At 41.7% G+C, this 18,803-nt stretch overlaps 2 protein-coding genes across 4 annotated transcripts in view; one reads left to right on the top strand and one right to left on the bottom strand.

Moving 5' to 3' along the window:
• GNAZ (G protein subunit alpha z) overlaps positions 1–2,772 on the top strand; it is a 158,478-nt gene extending 155,706 nt beyond the window's left edge. Inside the window, exon 3 of the mRNA XM_068238346.1 lies at positions 2,149–2,772. Coding sequence (XP_068094447.1) covers positions 2,149–2,493 — 345 coding nt within the window. The 3' untranslated portion in view covers positions 2,494–2,772. The remainder of the gene's footprint in view (positions 1–2,148) is intronic.
• Positions 1–18,803, bottom strand: part of RSPH14 (radial spoke head 14 homolog) — a 271,996-nt gene that overhangs the window by 202,679 nt on the left and 50,514 nt on the right. The window lies entirely within an intron of this gene.

The following is an 18,803-nucleotide window of genomic DNA, read 5'->3' as shown; positions in this document are numbered from 1 at the left end:
TGAACAAAGATAAAAACACAAATAAAGACAGGCAACTGATAATAGTATCACATACAGTACTTCACTGTCGTTTGGATTGTACAAGTAACACTAAATGACTCTTATTCAATTCACTTTTTGTAAGTTTTCTTCAAGATGATTTCACACCTTATCAATAAAATACCTTTTAAGCCACCAGCCAGCAAGAAAATACTCAGAATAATTATGACTATTTTTTTCTGCTACTTTTTGATTCTTTTTAATGGTAGTGCTGAAAAGTTATTTTAAAGAGAAGATGAAAAATTATCTCCTAGGAGAACACTGAAGAAAAGAGAATTTATAATGGCCAATGTGTGTCTGTGTGTTTTTGGAAATAAAATACTATGGAAAAGTTGAAGGACATCTCAGAATAGATACAGTGTCGTAGCAATAGGGGTTGTAGAGGTCTTGACCACACCGGGGGCCTTGGGCCAGAAGGGCCCCGTAGGGCCCTCTATCAACCACAGTATTAGCTCTTTATTGGTCCTGTTCTTGTAATAATCACTTCTATAGATGATTTGAATGGTAGTTATCATTAACAAGCTGTTCCCCACCCTCTGCTTGCACCTCTGACACTGTAGTTGTCCTTGGCAGGTTTTTGGTGCGCCGTATCACTTGTATGTTTAGAGTGCTTGGGGGGTGGGTCCGATGTAAAACTCACACTGGGGCCCATAGCTCCTTAGCTACGCCACTGAATAGATATACGATTTATTTATTTTTTGGGCCCCCATGTGTGTGTGAGCACAAAATGGGCTTATATTTATTTCCATTCACGATGAAGAATAAGGGAATTTTTGATAGGAAAAAAGGTTTGCTAACACCTGCACACATGGTGCACTCTCACCTAAAATCATCACAAATTATATTTCAAACAATGCAAATCTACTGTTTCCTGTAGTTTTCATTAGGCATGAGCAAAGTATCCAGGTCTACAGATCTCTCATCAGTGAAATGCAAGTGTATGCATACGTATTAAAATGCACATTTGTTCTGGAATAAAATGCACCATAAATTACTGTTTTTCTATGTCAATCTGATAGTAGGCTATAAAACAAATCTTTGGACTTGTCCATCTTCTCTAACTGAATGGGATGGCTAAACTCTTTTTATAGACATACATCTTAGAGGGGTGCCTGGTAAAATGGGTGTGAGATGTTGCAGATAGTAAAATATCCATAATTTTACTGATATTCTACTAACCCCAATTCCGATAGTAGAATATCAATACGTATACTCATATTCTACTAGCCCTCTCAATAGTCTAAGGCCGGTTTCACACTGCCGATCTGTGGTTTTAGTACGGTGCGATTGGCTGATTGCACCGCAACACCAAAAAAAAGCCCATGGAGATTACTGCGGCAGTGCACGGTAATCTCCATTCTGGCTGCAGGCCAAGCAGGAAGTGGGGCTCTCTAGTGCTCACTTCCTGTGGTGTATTGAAAGAATAAGCTTCGGTGCATGTGCGCTACAACACTAATGCTGCAAAACCTTGCTGTGTGCTGGGATGACAGGACCGATGCCCAATCAGCACTGCACCGCAGTGTCCCCGCTTGCTTCTTTCTCTGCCGTCAGGGCATATTTTCGGGGTAGGGCTTATATTTCAAGCATGCTCAAAATTCTAGCTGGGGCTTATTTTCAGGGAAAGAGGGTATGCCTAACACTACCTCCCCCCTATCGACACCTAACACTATTCTCCCCTCTACCAGTAGCTCTGGGAGAAATGTACTTCTTCTAAGCATGTATATACATGTATTTTACATTTTACAAATTTTGAATGATAGTAGTCCTTTAAAAGACTTACGAGGCCAACTGTGTAAAAAAATTTAATTACTTGCCTCTCCGTTTCAGGCACGGAGGACGCCGTCCGCGCCCTCCGTGCCGCTCCACCGGGTCCCCCCGCTCATTATCCCCCCGGGCCGGCTCCCGACCCCACGGCCCGGGCCGGGCTCTCCTTCCCCTCGCGGAGCGGCACGGAGGGCGCGGACGGCGTCCTCCGTGCCTGAAATGGAGAGGCAAGTAATTAACTTTTTTTACATAGTTGGTCTCGTAAGTCCTTTAACATACATTTTATATACTGAACATCATGCCTGTAAGTTCATTCTTAATATTTTCCTTCTTTTCTTTCTTTAGAGTCGCATGGCAGAGAGCCTCCGTCTGTTCGATTCTATTTGCAACAACAATTGGTTCATTAACACCTCTCTCATCCTCTTCCTCAACAAGAAGGACCTCTTAGCTGAGAAGATCAGACGCATCCCTCTTACTGTCTGCTTTCCTGACTACAAGGGACAGAACACGTATGAGGAAGCAGCAGTCTACATCCAGCGCCAGTTTGAGGACTTAAATCGCAACAAGGAGACCAAGGAAATTTATTCACACTTCACATGCGCAACGGACACCAGCAACATTCAGTTTGTTTTTGATGCAGTGACAGATGTTATTATTCAGAACAATCTGAAATACATTGGCCTGTGCTAAGCATTTCCCTTGGAGCCAGCACAGCAAACCTGGCATGTCCTCAACTACGAGAGCATGTGTCATGGGTTTAAAGTAAACAGTAACAAAAGGGGTGAGGTTATACAGAGAATTTCCCCACATACTGCACAGAAAAGCCCTCAGTGAAGCCTTCACCCGCACATACTCTTCATTCTGACAGGAAAAGGAGAACATGGCTGGATTTCTTCAGGCTGAAAGGATGTCCAATATTCCTGGTGTTAGACTAAGAATACAGCCCATGTTCTTTGCTCCCTGTATTAAGTATGTGTGCTGTGTGTGTGGATGTCAATCGTGTTTGACTGCTGTCTGATGTGGTAAAAGATCTCCTGATTTGTGTGAGGTTTTCTGGCTGCCCAGGGGCATTTCAGGTGTGTCAGGTAAGGAGCCGTTGCTGTACTCGCTGGGGTCTGTCAGAATAGATGCTTTAATGCCAGCACCGAACAAAACATTAAAAAAAGGAATCATTTGTGTGTTATTCCAGCCATGCTTGGCGCCAAATCTACACAGGGTTCAGCATTTCAAGAAAATGTAATACTGGTGTATATTTATGGTTAGCAGCTGCAAAACAAGATGATGGAAAACACCTTGGAGTGCCCATGTGTCAGAATGTAAAGAAGGATTATATAGAAAAACAAGATGACAGACACAATTCTCATATCAGATAACTGAAAAGATGTAGACAGGCAGATGTCAGTCTCTCTGTGTGCTACAGGCCAGGAGACACCTACCAATGCTGTATTTTTTGCTTAAGCGCTGGGCCATAAACTGATTGGTCTGACAGCAGCACGTGCATGGTGATAGTACTCTTCAATTGTTTCCAATAAAAAAGGGAAAGCACTGGTGTAAGTTCACAAGGAGATTTCCCTTAAGTGCACATTTAATAATAAGCACATATTGGGGCCATGTATGCCTACCATTAGGTGTTTAAAAGTGGTTTCTAGTGTGACTAGAAATGTTGTGTGTTCAGTACAGTTACACAGCCATATTGGCACCAGGATTTCTTACAGCTTCTCAGTATTGCTGTCCAGGATGTATAGTGGTTTGCTTACTAACGTGTATGTATTGCTTGACATCAAGAGGTTGAGCTTATGGTTGGCCCAGGTCTTAGCAGTAGAGATGGTCAACAGGAGTTTACTTGACTGTCTCAATCTCAAGGTGTATACAATTTACATGAAATATGAATGCAATTCATGATTATTTGCCTCGTATTGTTCATCTCTACTCACCAGTATTGCTTCCAACAGTCACTACCTCTGGCCATGAGCAAAGATCAGAGGCCACTAGCCATCTATATGTGCTCCTGAGCTACTTCATAAGTGTATATTGTTACCACTTATTGTTTTATCTTCAGTTAAAAAAAAAGAGACGCATGATCTAAGTGCACCTTTCATCCCTTGATCAATTATAGATAAGATTTTTTTTTTAAGCTAACAACCAACATTAGAGTTATTCAGAATGATTTAGACTGGATTGATAGGCTGCAGATGTGATTTCAGTAAATAACTGTTTAGCAACAACTAGTTAACCAAGTTGGAAATTTTGGCTGTACAGTTTCCGCCCAAATGCCTGTCAAGACTTCTATGCAAATGCTATCTGTAAATGAGAACATAATCACTTGCCACAGTTAATCTGCAAGGAGCACATTTGTGTCTGCATCGCCTAGTGATTACACCATAGGCCATCTATTATGTCTATTCCTTAGTCAGGTAATAGAAAAAATGGCAAATGTCACGAATGTTAAAAATTGTTTTCCAATCTTCTATGATCTAATGTCTGTAGAAAGAATAAGAACCATGGAGCATCGGTGCTTGGTAGATTGTCATCAGTAGCACTGAGCAGAAAATTTGATGAGCATGCAAATGTCTGCTGAACAGGAAAAGGAAGTGTCAGGGCCCCAGGGTGACCTGATCCAATTTGTCCTGGAAGACTGGGTATCATTACTCAACTAAATTGCCATCTTCAGCAAAATGGTGATGGTTTGGGAAAGCAGTTACGAGATGTGTGATCCAGAAGATTTTACTGAAGCCACAGCGCACAACAAATGGTGGCTAGGGTTATGTTCAGGAAAGGTTAGATGTAAGGGTAGTTTTGTTTTATTGGTTAGGATTAGAAAGTTATGGTTAGTTATCAGAAAGGGGTTAATCATAAGCCAGAATGAAATGTTAAAGGAGGAGGTAAAGATTAGGCATCAGTAAGGGGGAGGGGAAAGGTAGGCCTCAGGATTATGGCTTTTGTTAAGGGAGGCAAAAAAGATTAGAAATGACGATCAGTCAAAATAAGGTAAATTATGTTTTATAAACAGGAAAAATATTGGCATCAACTGCATTGTACAGGAATGCAATAATTAAAAAAACGGGCTGCATTTATACATTTCAATTTTCTTAAAACTGATAACATAACATTTGTTCCAATTGTTTTTGTTTTGTTTTTGATAAAAGATAATCAAGATATAATTAGATAGGGGCAGTGTTTTTATTTTTTCATTTTATTTTTGTTTGCAATTTCTGACTTTTACTCCTCTAAAAATACTTAGAGAATCCATACATTGTAAGTCTTGTGCACAGATACGTGTGGGCCGTTGATCATGCCTAGCTGTACATTTTTTGAAAGGGGAAAGGTGGGGTGAAGAAAAAAAATAAAAGTAAGCTAAGTACCCACAGGGAGATCACAGCCAGATGGATCGGGGATCTCCGCCGCCGACTGTTCTATCTGGCCGAATCTGCAAGCGTTGTTTGCTCCATTGTAAAAACCATCACGGTAATAGATACGAGAGTCGATGAGGATAGGAAAAATCCTGCATCAATGTTTCATGATGCACACCGCCCACAGCGGTAGATCGTTTTTGAACGACATATGCGGGTGGCGTGTGTCGTGAAACATTGTTTAACACATTTTTGTAAATAGTAGAAAAAAATCATTTGTTACAAAAAATTGTTCATAAAAATCATGTGGTGGGTATAGAATAAAGTATTTGACACCTATTAAGGTGAGAGTGGGGACACCAAGTAAAGCATAACTGCAAATAGAGCATTTAAATTTAACATGTATTAAAAATCCTCCCCTCCCCCCCCCCCCCTTTCCCTCATGAGAATCAGAAGCAGCATATTGATTTCAATATGCTGCGATTCCACTTTTGAATTCACGTGCAGAGAAATGCTGCGAATCTGAAGTGGAAACAAAGCTTTAAAGAGAAACTCCAACCTAGAATTGAACTTTATGCCAATCAGTAGCTGATACCCCCTTTTACATGAGAAATATAATGCTTTTCACAAACAGACCATCAGGGGGCGCTGCATGACTGATTTTGTGCTAAAACCCCTCCCACAAGAAGCTCTGGGACCGCGGTACTCTGGGCAAACTGCCACAATGTAACAAGGTTCACAGACAGGAATTAGCTGTTTACAGCTGTCTCTAACAGCCAAAACAGCTAGGAGCAGCTACATAACCTGCCCACAGTAACAATGTCACCATGTAATAAATGTCAGAATGTAAATCGGGGAGAGGAAAGATTTTACAATGAGCAAACACTGACTAAATCATTTATACATAATTATGGTAAAAAATGAAGCACTTTTTTTACTACATTATTTTCACTGGAGTTTCTCTTTAAACTTAATAAACAGATTATAAATAAAACAGAGTTGGCTAGCTAAACTGAAGAAAGATTAGGAATGGTGTACTTGAGATCCTGGTGCCCAATCGTGCTGCAGAAAATACAAAGGTGCGTGACCCAGGAGTTACCTATCCAGGGGAAATCTATTCTGAATAGAAACGCTTTAAAGTACAGCTCTACTTTGACTGAAAAAAAAAATATTTATTGGTGCTTTGCAATACTTTTTGTAATTTAATGTTGTTAAAAGTGACTCTGTATCTGACATTGCACTACTTTTGAAGTCAGGAATCTGTACTCTCTGTGGAGTATGGACTGCCTGATAACTTTCCATGCTGCTGCAAAAGTATTCAGCTCAGAGCAACTGCTTGTTACACATTTCCGCACCTGGACTAATCCAGTGATCAGCAGGAAATGTGAACATTCCTATAGCAGAGTCTCTTTTAGGAAGTTTGTTGAATGACATTTATTTACATGCTTGTTTTTCCAGATTACATGTAGGCCAGCAGAAGTAAGTTTGCAATTAATCCTTGCAATGTGCCGAGCTAAACTGAGGGGATTGCTTTTTAATTGAGCAATAGTGGGATTTCCCTTTAAGCAAGTTTAGCCACTCCCTGCTCCTCACCTATTAACATTTCAAATCTTATTTTATACATATATTTTAAACAAATAAAAAAAATAGTAACACAAATCACAATGATATACTGTAGCTTACATTAAAAACTAAATACTTTTAGTAGCTTTATTTTGTTGATCATTGGACTAGGACTACAGCAATGCAGTGGCTTACTTCCAGTCAAACTGTTTATAAGTAATAAAGATGAAATGTAAGCTTGCAATGTTCAAGTAATTTGGTAATGCACTTGACTGGCTTAGCGATATGACTTTGATCTGGAAACATCTACAAAAGAATAATGTTGTTGGATATATTGTATTTGTTGTGTATTAGGCCTTGTCCTCATTTGTGTGTTGCTGATCATGTTTTCAGCAACGTACAATGTCTGTTTTTTCCATCCATGCATTGAGATTTAGCATGGAATCGCACCACATTGTTGCATGCATTTTTTGCACAACAGTTTGATTTCATTTATTTATAAATGAATGTGATTGCAATTGCATTGCACGCAGTGGGGAAGAGGACTTAAAGAGAATCTGTACTCTAAGATTCTTACAATAAAAAGCATACCATTCTTTTCATTATGTTCTGCTGGGCCCCTTTGTGCTGTTTCTGCCACTCCCTGCTGCAATCCTGGCTTGTAATTGCCAGTTTTAGGCAGTGTATACAAACAAAAGACATGGCATGTGATAGGCTGAGAGGAGCTAAGTCTGTGACTCATACAGAGCCTGCAGGGGGCGTGGAGAGGGTGTGTATAGCTTCTATCCTATCACAAGCAGACCAGCACATTCTTTCCTGAGTGTCTGAGACCGACAAAGCCGTCAGAGGAAAGAAGATTAGATTATATTACAGAGATAATACAGCCACTGTGCAACTAGGAAAGGCTGCAGTAAGACAGACCACATTAGAACAGGTATAGGAACTTATAGGATAGAAGAAATAAGGATGAAAATTTTGTTACAGAGTCTCTTTAAGTATTAAACACGTTACATGTCATGTTACATGTCAGACACTAACAAACAAATTGCTAAAGGTCTTATTTCAAGTCCTATAGATTGGTGTTGTAGTCAAACTATATAAGCTCTCTAGTCAAACTATATAAAGCGAAACATAACTAAACAAAACAAAGCATGGACATTTGAAGTGAGAACCAACTGCCATTACAATTCACATTGACCTACAAAAACAATGTAACAATAAAGATGCAGTGTATGTATGAAAGTTGTCTGACATACTAAAACCTGATGTGAATTTATTGTGAAGGCTAAAAGAAAATTACAAGTTAAAAATTTGCTTTTAAAATTGTTGACTTGGCTAACAATTGCACAAGGTCAGAAACCAGGAATCACAGTAGCAGGAACAGGAGATCACAGATTAAGCAGCAGGCAAAGGTCTCATAACAACTGAATCTATGGCAAAGTCTAAAGGTGGCCATACACTGGTCGTTTTGCCATCAGATTCGACCAAAAGATAGATCCCTCTCTGATCGAATCTGATCAGAGAGGGATCGTATGGCCACCTTTACTGCAAACAGATTGTGAATCGAATTCAGCCTGTAACCGATCACAATCTGTGGAGCTGCTGCCGCCCCCTCCCCTGCATACATTACCTGCTCCGCCAGCGCGAGTCCCCTGGTCCACCGCTGTCTTCTCCGCCTGGACCCGGCATCTTCTCCGCATCGGCTCCCGGCTGGCATCCGCGTATAACTTTCTGTCACTCCAGTGACAGCAGAAGTTCAAATAGAGCGCCCTCTATTTGTACTTCCGCTGTCACTGCAGTGACACAGGAAGTTATTCCGGGATGCGGAAGCTGATGCAGAGAAGATGCCGGGACCAGGCGGAGAAGACAGCGGTGGACCAGGGGACTCGCGCCGGCGGAGCAGGTAATGTATACCCGCTGTATTGCGTCGGTCGACGGGCATTCGAACGCCGCTATCGACGCACTCCTGACCCCCCCCGGGCGACCGAGAAAAATCTTCCGCACGGATGGATCGACGGGAACGATGGATTTCGGACGGAAATCCATTGTTCTGTCAGCGGTGTGTGCGGCGATTTCACGGCCGTTTCGATCACTGTGATCGAAACGGCCGTATTTCGGCGGCAAAATAGTTAGGTGTATGGGCCCCTTAAGGAAGGGTGGAGTCTAGAGAATTTGCAGCCTTGTTGGGCTCAGAAGGTCACCTCCTAGTAAAGAAGTCCTAGACAATCTAATCACACGATAGCACCCACAGGTGAGGCAAGAAGTTACAGATGGGACATCTGTTGGACAGAAAAACTGCAATACAGTCCTGACACAAGTTGCACCCAGAGGTGAAGCAGAGAATTGCAATCTTCGTAATCGGTGTACTGTGCACCCGCTGCAATTCATTAGATAGTTGCACAATTACATTGTAAGAAATCTGCAACCTGCTACTTGTACATCAGCAAATTCCTCACATGTGCATGTCAACTATTATGTCAATGTGCTAAAGTAAAGCCCTAACACAGCAATCGCAATGTGAAGCGGGCATGGGGGAGATGTAAACACTGGCAATGGGGCACACCTAGATGTAGACATTGATCTCCTGAAGATGAATATACATAATAATGTTATGAAATGGGCTGACGCACACATACATTTAAGCTTATGATAAAATATACAGACCAACATAATTACATAAGAATAAGGATATTGAAATTATAGAGATCAATAACAGGTAAATAACTGTATGACTATAGTGGTGTGCTGCTCTATTATAGTATCTAGTAAAAGCTAAGCATTTAGTAAGAGGGCTTTTTGATCACTTCCAGCCCCTTACACTATCCTAGGAGTTCCGGTTCACCATGAGCTTATTGGGCAATAAGTATCTAATAAAAAATACATAAATATATCTCAAATACAGTATAATGTGAACATACTACACTAAAAATATATGTATAGTACTTGATTCAATATCAGCATTGAAAATAAAATAAGGCTCTCCATAAAATACTAAATAAATAAACTAACATACTGGGTGGCTGTAGTACCTGCATTTATAAAATGGAAACAAAAATATCATATTTGTTATGGCCAGTGTATTTGGCTGTTTGTAATTTGTAGATTGATCTCCTTGATGTCATTCTGGACTTAGGAATAAAAAAAAAATTCTTGATCCTTTGGATGATGCAAAGAATTAATGTCTAACTACAGGAGATTTTAAATTATTAATATCATACATTTGTTCACACATACATTATTACGACATTTAAAGCCATTGCATTAATATGCTATTAGGGAAATACAATTTTCAATTTTGCAATTAGCAAAATTTTAATTTCAATCTGTGCTATTAAGTCTGCATATAATAGTTTTGGTTTTATAAATGTATTGGTAAAATACCATACTACTTCATATAAATTGTAATATACAAGTTAGACATCACAAGCAACGTACCTCACGTTAGGTCATATGCAATTCACCAAAAAGTACCAAAAGTAGTAGAAAAAGTACTAACAACATTTTTCTGTGTATTTTCTTGCTTGTTGGAGGTATAAAATGCATTTTTGCAATTCACTTTTTCTCCTGAGTTTTCTCGTAGGAGATAATTTTTCATCTTTGATTTAGAACAGCTTTTCAGCATTTTGCAATGGAAAGTAGCAAAATATTGGTGAAAAAGTACCATTATAATTATTTTAAGCATTCTTTTGCTTGCTGTTGATGTAAAAGGCATTTTATTGACAATCTCACCTAGGAGAAAACTCAGGTGAAAACGTTAATTGCATATGGCCCCTTGTCAGTAAAATGCCTTTTAAACCACCAGCTAGCAAGAAAAAAATTAAAATAATTTTGATAGTACTTTTTGACCAACTTTGGGGTATGTTTTCAATTGTAAAATGCGGAAAGGTTGTTTTAAAGAGAAGATGAAAATTATTTCCTTGGAGATAACTCAGGAGAAAAAGTGAATTGCATATGTGCCCTTGGCCCATATGCAATTCACTTTTTCTTTTGAGTTTTCTCCTGGGTGACATTTTTACAAGGTGTCAGAAAATACATTTTAAACCACCCGTAAGCAAGAAAATACTCTACATTTGATAGTACTTTTTCAACAACTTTTGAGTCATTTTTCAATTGTAACATACTGAAAAGTTAGTTTAAAGAGAAGATGAACATTTTCTCCTAGGAGAAAACTCAGGTGAAAAAGTGAATTGCATATCCCCCCTTGGCCCTTATTCAATTCACTTTTTGTCCTAAGTTTTTTTCTCCTAGGTGATATCTTCACCTCTTATTTATAAAATGCTTTTTAAGCAACTAGCTTACTATAAAATACTCAGAATAAGTTTGACAGTCCCTTTTCACCTTCTTTTTGGTACTTTTTAATTGCAGAGTGCTGAAAAGTTCTTTAAAAAAAAAAAGAAAATGAAAAAATGATTTCCTAAGTGAAAACTTAGGAGAAAAGGTGCATTGAATAAAGGCCTAGTAGTTGGAGCGTTTGAGATAAAGTAGAAGGGTTTTGTAATGCTGTTATTAATTGTAGATCAAACTAATTCAATCCCCTATAGGATGGATCTGGCAAAAATAACAACACTAGAATGTATGGTCTTAAGAGGAATACTGGCTTAGGTCTATAGTTAAATAATGTTAATTCACTATATGTGCTAGAAGGCTGGACAGGGGCAGACAGGGTTTTTCTCCAGTAAACATTCCAGGTCTATTGGGGCATGTGTTTCAGCAGTACTACTGCATGTATTCAGAATATCCAGGGCATTCGTTTCCTTACTTTATCAGCAAACACAATTTGTAACAGTACTTTGCGTGCAAAAAGATGTGTATCGACCGTGAACTGGAATGCATCTAAATTATTTGTGAGTGAATAGTTTAAACTCAATCTGAGAACTTGTAACTGCTTCAGTGATTTCATATTCAGTGAGATTAATGACTTGAATATCATATTAGTCACTATTGTCAATATTACAGTTTAACGTGAGGAAAATGTTGTTCCATCAACATCTTCTTATAAGGATGTGGTTTTTGTGTTGGGTTGTATATCACAATGGGTAAAAAAAGAGAATGTAGAAAATGACATTGAACATTTCTGTTCCCACTGTTGGTGTTTGTTGGCCCTTCACTTGTTCCTACTGTTGGCGTTTATTGGCCGCTCACTTCTCTTCAATATCCCCCAAAGAATAATTCTTCCATGTAATATTACATGCTATACTATTTTGCATGCTTTTTGGCCTTTGGTGTTCACACACCTAAATCACATGCCCAAGGATAAAGTGCCTGAATCAGAGACTTGTCTCAATTTAACACTAGAGGAAAGAAGTTTTGAATCAGGATGATACCATTTCTTGGCTTACTTAGAAGAATGGTATCATTCTCATTCAAAACGTCTTTCTTTTACTGATGGCTAACATGGTACACACCGGCGTACCTACCGGGGATGCGACCCCCTCAGCCGCAGGGGGGCCCGGGGCTGCTCTGGGGCCCGCTCACTGTGCGTGGGGGAGCGCTGCTCTGGACCCCCCAGCAAGGTGCTCAGCCAGTTCATTCCCCGCAGCCCCGCTCCTGCAGCCTGCATAGTCTCCGGCAGGCAGAGCAGGGCTACGGCAAGATGGCCGCCGAAGAAGCCCTACACTGGAGACTATTTGTGTCTCTAGCACAGGGCTTCGGCAGCCATCTTGCCGTAGCCCTGCACTCTGCCTGTCAGCGCGGGAGATGTGCTGCAGGAGGACTCGGGGAGCTGCGAGCCAGATGCCGGGAGAGGAGAAGACTTCTGTCAGTTAAGTGAATTGTTTTTTTTCACAGGTGCATTTTTTTTTCTAGTGTCTGCTGCTTACATTGTGATTTTCTGGTGTCTGCTGCCCACATTGTGATTTTCTGGTGTCTGCTGCCCACATTACGATTTTCAGGTGTCTGCTGCCCACATTGCGATTTTCAGGTGCCTGCTGCTCACATTGCGATTTTCTGGTCACTGCTGCCCACATTGCGATTTTCTGGTGTCTGCTGCCCACATTGCGATTTTCTGGTGTCTGCTGCCCACATTGCGATTTTCAGGTGTCTGCTGCCCATATTATGATTTTCTGGTGTCTGCTGCCCACATTACGATTTTCAGGTGCCTGCTGCCCACATTGCGATTTTCTGGTGTCTGCTGCCCACATTACGATTTTCAGGTGTCTGCTGCCCACATTGCGATTTTCAGGTGTCTGCTGCCCACATTGCGATTTTCTGGTCACTGCTGCCCACATTACGATTTTCAGGTGTCTGCTGCCCACATTACAATTTTCTGGTCACTGCTGCCCTCATTGCGATTTTTTGGTCACTGCTGCCCACATTGCGATTTTCTGGTGTCTGCTGCCCACATTACGATTTTCAGGTGTCTGCTGCCCATATTATGATTTTCTGGTGTCTGCTGCCCACATTACGATTTTCAGGTGCCTGCTGCCCACATTACGATTTTCTGGTGTCTGCTGCCCACATTATGATTTTCTGGTGTCTGCTGCCCACATTGCGATTTTCTGGTGTCTGCTGCCCACATTATGATTTTCTGGTGTCTGCTGCCCACACTACCCACATTGCGATTTTCTGGTGACTGCTGCCCACATTAGGATTTTCTGGTCACTGCTGCCCACATTGCGATTTTCTGGTGAACTCTGCCCACATTACGATTTTCTGTCCCACATTACGATATTCTGGTGAACGCTGCCCACATTACGATTGTCTGGTGAATGCTGTCCACGTTACAATTTTCTGGTGACTGGTGCCCACATTACGATTTTCTGGTGACTGCTGCCCACATTACGATTTTCTGGTGAACTCTGCCCACATTACGATTTTCTAAAGGCCCACATTACGATTTTCTGGTGAACTCTGCCCACATTATGATTTTCTAAAGGCCCACATTACGATTTTCTGGTGAACTCTGCCCACATTACGATTTTCTGGCCCACATTACGATTGTCTGGTAAAATGCTGCCCACTTTAATTAATTTAATTAATTAAAAATGTAATTTTTAAATTAATTTACAGTGAAACGCTGCCCCATTACGATTATTTGGCACCTATGGGGGGGGGCCCCATCCAAATATTCGCAGGGGGGCCCAGTGATTTCTAGTTACGCCCCTGATGGTACAATACTACACTGCTTCTAAACAGTAAAGCTTCATGTTTAAATACTTTGTTCTTTCTGTGATCATTGCGCTGCCATCTGTCCTAAGCTAGTGTTTAAGCTGAGAGGCAGCTGAAAAGCGGCCACGAATCAATTGGTAGTACTGATTTTTGCTAGCAGGCACATAATTAGCACAAAATGAAGTCACAACTTTTCTCATTGATATTTAATGTTATTGAGTGATGAGATAAAATTAAGTTAGCAAAAATATTTAAAAAAAAACAAGACAAAACCTACATTTAAAGAGCAACGGTAGTGAAAATAATGTAATGGATAAAATTGCTTCCTTTTTCACAATATTCATTTATAGATGATTTAGTCAGTGTTTGCCCATTGCAAAATCTTTCCCCTCCCTGATTTACATTGTGAAATGTAGCCTGCAACAACTTTAGTCCTGTCACGTATTCTCTGTGGAATGTTTGTTTACTGAGAGCTGCACAGCCAGTACAAAATATACCTGGTCTCCCAGAATGCTCTTGGGGAGAGGATTATGCATAGCTAAACAGCCTAGGCTAAACATCACTGGAAGGGTAGGGCTCCATTCAGTATACAGCAATATATAGGGTATATGAAGTGTATCTGATGCTGAAAACAGGATAATTAACATAAAAGTGGGTATCCTGAATCATTCCACTATATGTCACTACCAGGGCCGGATTTACAGCTCAGGAGCCTGTAGGCACAGAAGTTCTAGTGCCCTAAGCCCCGCCCCTCAGCACAAGCCACACCCTTTTCTTAATAAATAAAACCACCGCCAGGACCAAAGTTGTATGTTTTACTGCCCAAGGCCTACTATCTCCAGCTATGTCCATTTATGGGAAAAGGGATAACATTAAGTACCAGGTTAGGGTTTCTGATAGCAAGATTAGAGTGACTAAATTGACAGTCAGGGACATGACTATGTACTCTGTAACGTGCTGCAGAAGACGTCAGTGCTATATAAATACATAATAATATGGTAGGACATTAGACTATGACTATGGTATGATTAGATTGTGAGCTCCTCTGAGGACAGTCAGTGACATGACTATGTACTCTGTAATGTGCTGCAGGAGGGGTCAGTGCTATATAAATACATAATAATATGGGAGGACATTAGACTGTGACTATGGTAGGATTAGATTGTGAGCTCCTCTGAGGACAGTCAGTGACATGGCTATGTACTCTGTAATGTGCTGCAGAAGATATCACAGCTATATGAATACATAATAATATGGTAGGACATTAGACTATGACTATGGTAGGATTAGAGTGTGAGCTCCTCTGAGGGAAGTCAGTGGCATGACTATGTACTCTGTAATGTGCTGCAGGAGATGTCAGTGCTATATAAATACATAATAATAATATGGTAGGACATTACACTATGCCTATGGCAGGATTAGAGTGTGAGCTCCTCTGAGGACAGTCAGTGACATGACTATGTACTCTGTAAAGTGCTGCAGAAGATGTCAGTGCTATATAAGACATAGAGAGATGTGAGAGCCATAAGTAAGGGAAATATAAGAGTGGATCAGGAAAGAGAGAGCGAGAGGGGGGAAATTGAAGATGTACGGGGGAGACAGACAATGCGGAAATAGAGCAAGAGGAGATCTCACCAGTTATATTAGTCAGGGACATGTTGAGAGAAAGCCTGCCACCATAACCCTCTGCCTGGAGATGCAAAGCCCATCAGAGAGAGGAAGCCACATGATGGGAGGGGGAGAGAGGGGAGACCAGGAAGCATGCATCCCACAAAATATCCTCTGATCTAACTTGTCCAGAGCTCACTCACACAGTGCCTGTTTCTGCCCCCACCTCCTCCTCACTACAGACATCAGCTAACAGAATCCAGCAGCATGTTACAATGTGCATCACTGAGCTCTGCAACACTGCACTGTCTGCACTATTAATTAATCATCCTGATCAGTATATAAGCTGATCAGAATAATTAATTAATAAAGGAAGGCAGTGGGTGTCACAGGAGTCAGTTTATGCACATGGTATCGGTCATACTCAACACACCTGCTGTAAATCAAAGTGCTGACCTGACGCTGTCCAACTTGTCCAGAGTGCCGCTGATGCTGCTGATAGCTGGAGCAGGAAGGTGAGTGAGGCCAGCAGGGCTGCAACTCCTGTCCATGTGCTGCCTGCTAGAGACAGGGCCGAGCAGCTCTGCCTCTTTCCTGCACAGGGCAATCTCCAGCTCGTGTTCGGAGCTATGCAGGCAGACTGTTCTCTAGGGAGCTAGACGCCAAGCCCTCCTGGGGCAGAAATCCATCCGTCCTCGTCGCTCCCAGGTTTACGCTCCTTAAGCACGTGCTTCAGGCTGTGTCATAGGAGGACCGGACCGGTGCGCCGGCAGAATAACGTAAGAGAGCACCAGCGGCACAGGAGAGGGAGCCGGGCTGACATTTTTGCCTACCTGTGGGTCTCTGCCACTCGATTCCTCCCCCACCTCCTCTTTATCCGCAGGCAGGGCAGGCTCACTTCGCAATTGCCGCCAGTAAGTGATGCCATGCCTACCTACGTGGTTCCTCAAACTCCCGGCTTCCAGCAGACGTACAATCGCGCCTCCCCCCACCGCCTATGCACGCAGCTGTTTGCAGCGCTGCGTGCAGGCATGGAAACGGCGGCCGGTGGGCGGGGAGAGCAGTGTAATTAATTGTGTGTGTGTGCGTGTGTTGCCACTCACCGCCCGGGCCTGCCCCTCACTGTAGTTGCGGCCGCGGCCACCCGCTGCAAATAAAGACGCGAGTGGCCGCTATTGTGTTTTAACACTTTTAAATTTAAAGGGGGCATGAAAGAAATGCCGCCTTTGACTAATTAGGCGCCTGTAGGCGTGCCTAGAGTGCCTTATGGTAAATCCGGCCCTGGTCACTACAGTGGCTCTTTAAGGCACTAAGGAAGTTTAATGAACTAACTATTTCTATATGAGGTATCTCTATTGTATGGATTCTTGAATATATATGGCATTGATTTTATAAACATCGTTGATGTAAGGCATTCATTTTTTTATTCATTTTCATTTTTTTTTACCATTGGCTTCATTAGTGAAAGTACACGTTTGCTGTAATTTGCCTATCATGCCATCTGTTTTCATTACTATAATTTATGCCACTGAGTACATTAAGAGTTATACAATTCTAAAGAATAGGGTGTTATTGAACAAAGTTATCAAAATTCTTATTAGCAATATATGGGCAGTAAACCTTAAAGAGGAATATAACCCAGCATTTCAACTTTGCTCTAAAACATTTTTTACAGCATATTATATGCAACCAGCATTTTTTTTTTTACTAGACCAGCATTGGAAGGGTTACACACAGAGCTTTAAAGTTCCATGGAGAAAAATGCAGACGCATCCGAAGTTTAGATAGATACATTTAAGTAAACACAATGTAACAAGTGAGGAATGTGACTCAGGGCTCGTTTCCACTTGTGCGGCGTGCGTCTGCGAGACGCACGCCGGCACTGGGCGGGTGGGCGGGATCGCAGGCGAATCCCATAAGCCGTGCCATGCACGGCTATGGGAATCACAGCCTCCGCTGCAAATTCTGTGGGGGGTTCTGGCCGAATCGTTACCGCAAGTGATTCGGCCGGTGGCGCCATTCTCCCCTATGGCAGAGTTTCCCCGTGCGATTCATGTGCGGGGAAACTGCGGAATCGCAGCGGTTTCCGCGATAGTGGAAACGGGCCCTTACTCTCTCTGACTGTGCAGGAGCTGGAGCACAGCCAGAGAGTGTATAACATTCCCCCCCTGTTACATTGTGTTTACTTAAATGTATCTATCTAAACTTCGGATGCGTCTCCATTTCTCTCCAGGGAACTTTAAAGCTCTATGTGTAACCCTTCCAATACTGGTCTAGTAAAAAAAAAATGCTGGTTGCATATAATATGCTGTAAATAATGTTTTAGAGCAAAGTTGAAATGCTGGGTTATATTCCGCTTTAAACAAAAGATAATACACTAGCTCGGAATATACAAGTACATTTAATTTCTGGTTCCTTAATTAATTGCTTGCCGACCACGTCACGCCGATGGGCGTGCCCACAGCGGCAGCCCCAGGACAGCCTAACGCCGATCGACGTAAGGTCCTTGGGGCGGGTATGGCAGGAGATGGTGCGTGCTGATTTGCGCGCATCTCTGCATTAATGACGTAGCCCTGCTCCACCTTCAGTCTCCCAACGGCGATCGGCGCTAGGCTACGGTTAGATAGTGTCTAATTACCATGTACAGCATTGCGATCTAAGGCAGCGCTGTACTTGGGATAGCCGTGTGACACAGCTGTCCCCTCCAGAGGCAGAGAAGTGATTGGCTATCATAGGCTGAAGCCTATGATAGAAAGCTCTGTTGGTGGGGAGAAAAGGGGGGGGGGCATCGCTTGTGTGCTGAGTTGTGCGGCCCTGCAGGAAGGCCTTAAAGAGAAACTCCGACCAAGAATTGAACTTTATCCCAATCAATAGCTGATACCCCCTTTTACATGAGAAATCTATTCCTTTTCACAAACAGACCATCAGGAGGCGCTGTATGACTGATATTGTGGTGAAACCCCTCCCACAAGAAACTCTTGAGTACGTACTCCAGGCAGTTTCCTGTCTGTGAACCTTGCTGCATTGTGGAAAATAGCTGTTTACAGCTGTTTCCAACTGTCAAAAAACCATGCAGCAGCTACATCACCTGCCAACAGTAAAAATGTCACCATGTAATAAATGTCAGAATGTAAATCAGAGATTTAAAAGATTTTACAATAGGCAAACACTGACTAAATCATGTATACATAATTATTGTAAAAATTAAGCACTTTTTTATTACATTATTTTCACTGGAGTTCCTCTTTAAAGCTGCAGTGACCCAATTTCAGAAAAATGGCTTGGTCTTTAGGGGGGTTTAAAATTGCGGTCCTCAAGTGGTTAAAGGATACCTGAGGTGAAAATAAACTCATGAAATAAACAATTGTATCC

Source organism: Hyperolius riggenbachi, chromosome 1, assembly GCF_040937935.1.
Source record: "Hyperolius riggenbachi isolate aHypRig1 chromosome 1, aHypRig1.pri, whole genome shotgun sequence".
NCBI classification, from domain to species: domain Eukaryota; kingdom Metazoa; phylum Chordata; class Amphibia; order Anura; family Hyperoliidae; genus Hyperolius; species Hyperolius riggenbachi.
The sequence above is the reverse complement of the archived record's forward strand: the minus strand, read 5'-3'. Positions and strand labels throughout refer to the sequence as shown.